This window comes from Salvelinus sp. IW2-2015, linkage group LG36 (assembly GCF_002910315.2).
Source record: "Salvelinus sp. IW2-2015 linkage group LG36, ASM291031v2, whole genome shotgun sequence".
NCBI classification, from domain to species: Eukaryota; Metazoa; Chordata; class Actinopteri; order Salmoniformes; family Salmonidae; genus Salvelinus; species Salvelinus sp. IW2-2015.
The window spans coordinates 22,242,031-22,245,596 of record NC_036875.1 but is presented as its reverse complement, the minus strand read 5'-3'; the positions used below and the strand labels follow the sequence as shown (position 1 = coordinate 22,245,596).

Here is a 3,566-nt window from a genome sequence, read left to right as displayed (position 1 = left end):
CAACTTCCACGGGGGTCCCATGAATCTGCTTTATCACCATCAGTCACTAGCTATTTTAATTGTTTCTCTACCTTGCAGTTGATAGCACTACTGATATTCTACAATGTTTTATGAAAATAATAACTGAACAGAGGTTTTCACTTACTTTGCCATAATTTAGAGGTGTTGCATTTGTCTAAATACTGCTAATTTGTTCTTCTTATGCCTGTGGACCATGGATTACTGTGAGACGCTCCAGTTTGGCATCACTCAGTGGGCCTTGGCCAGCAAAAGCCATATTCACACATTACCATCTAGTGGAGACCAGTGGAACTACATCTGTTTTTTGCACGTTTAAGTTAATGTGGAACCTTGTTCTTTGTTTGCCACGTTCTACACGGAATTTATCAAAGTGACATGAGTGAAGAAACACTAAACAGGAAGTAGCTAGCTACATAACTGCATTAGCTTGTCTGTCGGGTTGTTTATTTATAGCTGCTCAAATCTGAATATACATTTTGTGTTAGCTTCTGGACCGAATGGCATTGACTGCGTTTACTGTGCAATTTGTTTACCTCGCTGCATGCAGTTGAATCGAAAAATTATGAGAGGGAGGTAAGTGTGTAGCTCGCTAGCTATACGTGCCAAATTGTTGCTAGCTTGTTAGCCAACAACAAGGTGGCTAATTATGTGGCTAGCTAACTGGCTGTGAATTGCAAATCGTAGTTCACACAGAGATGAGCTGCATGCTTGCTTGCTAGCCAAAGTAATGTAGTGTTTCGGTGCATACACATTTTCAAACTTGACAACTTGGTGACTTTTACATAGTTAATGTTAACTAGCTAACGTTTCTGCATGCACTGCCTGGTTACCACTAGCCGCCCCTTTTCAAGTTAACTTAGTGTAGTAAATAGTTAACTAATTGTTCAAATAGTCTTTGTTGTTGATGACTACATGTCATTAATTGTTTATGTTGACAACTTGTCTGACAATGATGATGTTGACAAGGCTGCATTCCTTATTTGATCCATTTGTCAGTTTGGCATGTCATGCCTCGAGTGTTTTCAGCTCTAAAACACCACCTCTTATGTAACATGGAGGGAATTTATCAGCAAATCTGTGTTCTATTACAATTATTTATTCAGATGTGCATTAGAACCAACCATACTATATTTTGTATGGTGAAAGACCTGTCTCATATTTGCCAACCAATTCACAGTGGTACTGATTCGCAGTAGCAACCAGGTTTTGTGTAACTGAGGCGTGTTTGGTTCTAATCCGTTTAATGGCCTGGCAGATTAAGGCCAAACATTGGAATGATGCGGGGAAAGTACTCGCTACTCTCATATAGTACAATGTTAATGACCCACGGGTGAAAGCCGTCAGCCTAATTCTCCAGTTTGACCACCACTGAGACTGGAGTTATTCCAAAGCCACGCATACTTTAACATTGAGGCCAGGCAGCATATCGGCTGATAGTGTCATTTTGTGTGTGTTTGGCTCCACTGGTGTCTCTCAACTCTAAGGTTTACATTATTTATTTAATGACCTTGTTACCACCTGTGGTAGGCTGGCTGATCTGTAAATTGTGAGAGGAGGTGAAGAACCTCAAGTGGTGTTGTCTAGTGCAGTGCATGAGTCACAACTTTGAATTTCTTCTCCCCCACTCAATTTCTATTCCCCCACTCCCCTTCCCCCCAATCTACTTCCTCCTCTCTCTCTGCACAGAGTGTGTGTGGTGGTGTGATCCTGTGTGTCTTCTCTGTGCCATGGAGAAGCCGTGGAGGCTGTGGGGCTCGGTGGAGCGCTGTGCCCTGGCCTTGGCCTCCTGGTCCTGGGGTGCCTGTCGCATCTCRCTCCTGGCCCTCATCCTCACCTTCCACCTCTATGGAGGCTTCTTRCTCCTGGCTCTCATCCTGGCCTCGGTGGCTGGCATCCTTTACAAGTTCCAGGACGTGCTGCTCTACTTCCCCGACCAGCCCTCCTCCTCCCGMCTKTARGTGSCCWTGCCKARAGGCATCCCCCATGAGAACGTCTACATCCACACCAAGGACGGCGTGCGCCTCAARCTTATCRTGCTCCGCTACACCGGRGGAGACAGCCTMGYRAACCCRGGGYTCGCCCCCYMCAARGCATCTAACCCRMSCTCCACGGCKCCYCCCACSATCCTRTATTTCCACGGCAARGCGGGCAACATCGGGCACCGGGTGCCCAACGCWCTSCTGATGCTGGTGAACCTGAAGGCCAACGTGGTGCTGGTGGACTACCGGGGGTATGGGAAGAGTGAAGGTGAGCCCAGTGAGGATGGCCTGTACCTGGACGCCCAGGCCACTCTGGACTATGTGATGACCCGGCCCGACCTAGACAAGACCAAGGTGATGCTGTTCGGGCGCTCTCTGGGGGGGGCGGTGGCGGTACGCCTGGCCTCGGCCAACCCTCACCGCGTGGCGGCCATCGTGGTAGAGAACACCTTCCTCAGCATCCCCCACATGGCCGCCACACTCTTCTCCTTCTTGCCAATGAGGCTCCTGCCCCTATTGTGCTACCGGAACCAGTTCTTGTCCTACAGACAGGTGGCGCTGTGCCGGATGCCCTCGCTGTTCGTGTCAGGCCTGTCAGACCAGCTCATCCCACCCGTCATGATGAAGCAGCTGTACGAGCTGTCGCCGGCGCGGACTAAACGGCTGGCCATCTTCCCAGAGGGCACGCACAACGACACGTGGCAGTGCCAGGGCTACTTCGCCGCCCTCGAGCAGTTTGTCAAGGACCTGATGAAGAGCCACGCCCACGAGGAGAGCGTCCAGTCCACTGCCAGCGTCACCATCATCTAGTCTAGTGGGGACGGAGGAAGACTGTGTCTGGTCTCGAGAGAACCCTGCATTCCATACTCCCTAGGCAGTTGTGTAGATCGGAAATGATTGAATAAGTCTAATAAGCAAAATGGAAAAGCTAGGGCAAGGTGCAGCCAACCACTACCTTATTGCTTATACCTGTCCAGTTCTTTATGATCTACTTTAAGTACCTATGGTGGGTTATGGGTTGTTCCTGGACCAGGTCATGGAGTTGGTGTGATAGTAGGATACAGGAGAGTGGGTATTGACTCCATTTGAATGAACAGGAGTAACTAAACTGGGCTCAACTACTAGGGTCAGGTTGGAGAGAATGTACATTTCTATGTTTTTTGGGGGGTTTGGTTTTTATCATCTTATTCCGTTGGTGTAATTGTACCAGATCAAACAATTGGGGAGTATTTTTGGAGGGGGACAGTGTTTGATGTGGGGGGATGATTAACATGGAAATGCTTTTGTGTTTGAACTATGAATGCATGGGTGAATATGTACTTGTTATGGCCTTCTTTGAATGGCTTACACACACACCATACACACAACCATGTTCAAACTGTCAGACACAACACAACCACAGTTTTTGCAAAGAACATAACAGAATTTCAGTAAATCAATAAAAATGTTTGATTAGCGTAATAGCATTTCAGTAACTCAATAAGAAATGTTTGACAAATATGATAGCTTTTCACTAATTCAATAAAAGTTGTGCCTGTTGTAAGGACGTAAGACCCAAGATATTGG

General features: G+C 47.3%; 1 protein-coding gene across 1 annotated transcript; it reads left to right on the top strand.

Moving 5' to 3' along the window:
- The first annotated feature begins 369 nt into the window (after window positions 1-369).
- LOC111959668 (protein ABHD13) lies at window positions 370-3,256 on the top strand. The gene is given in 2 exon segments (XM_023981405.3): window positions 370-594; window positions 1,708-3,256. A coding segment is annotated over 1 exon segment (1,062 nt). The 5' UTR covers window positions 370-594; window positions 1,708-1,748; the 3' UTR covers window positions 2,811-3,256.
- The last annotated feature ends 310 nt before the right edge of the window (window positions 3,257-3,566 follow it).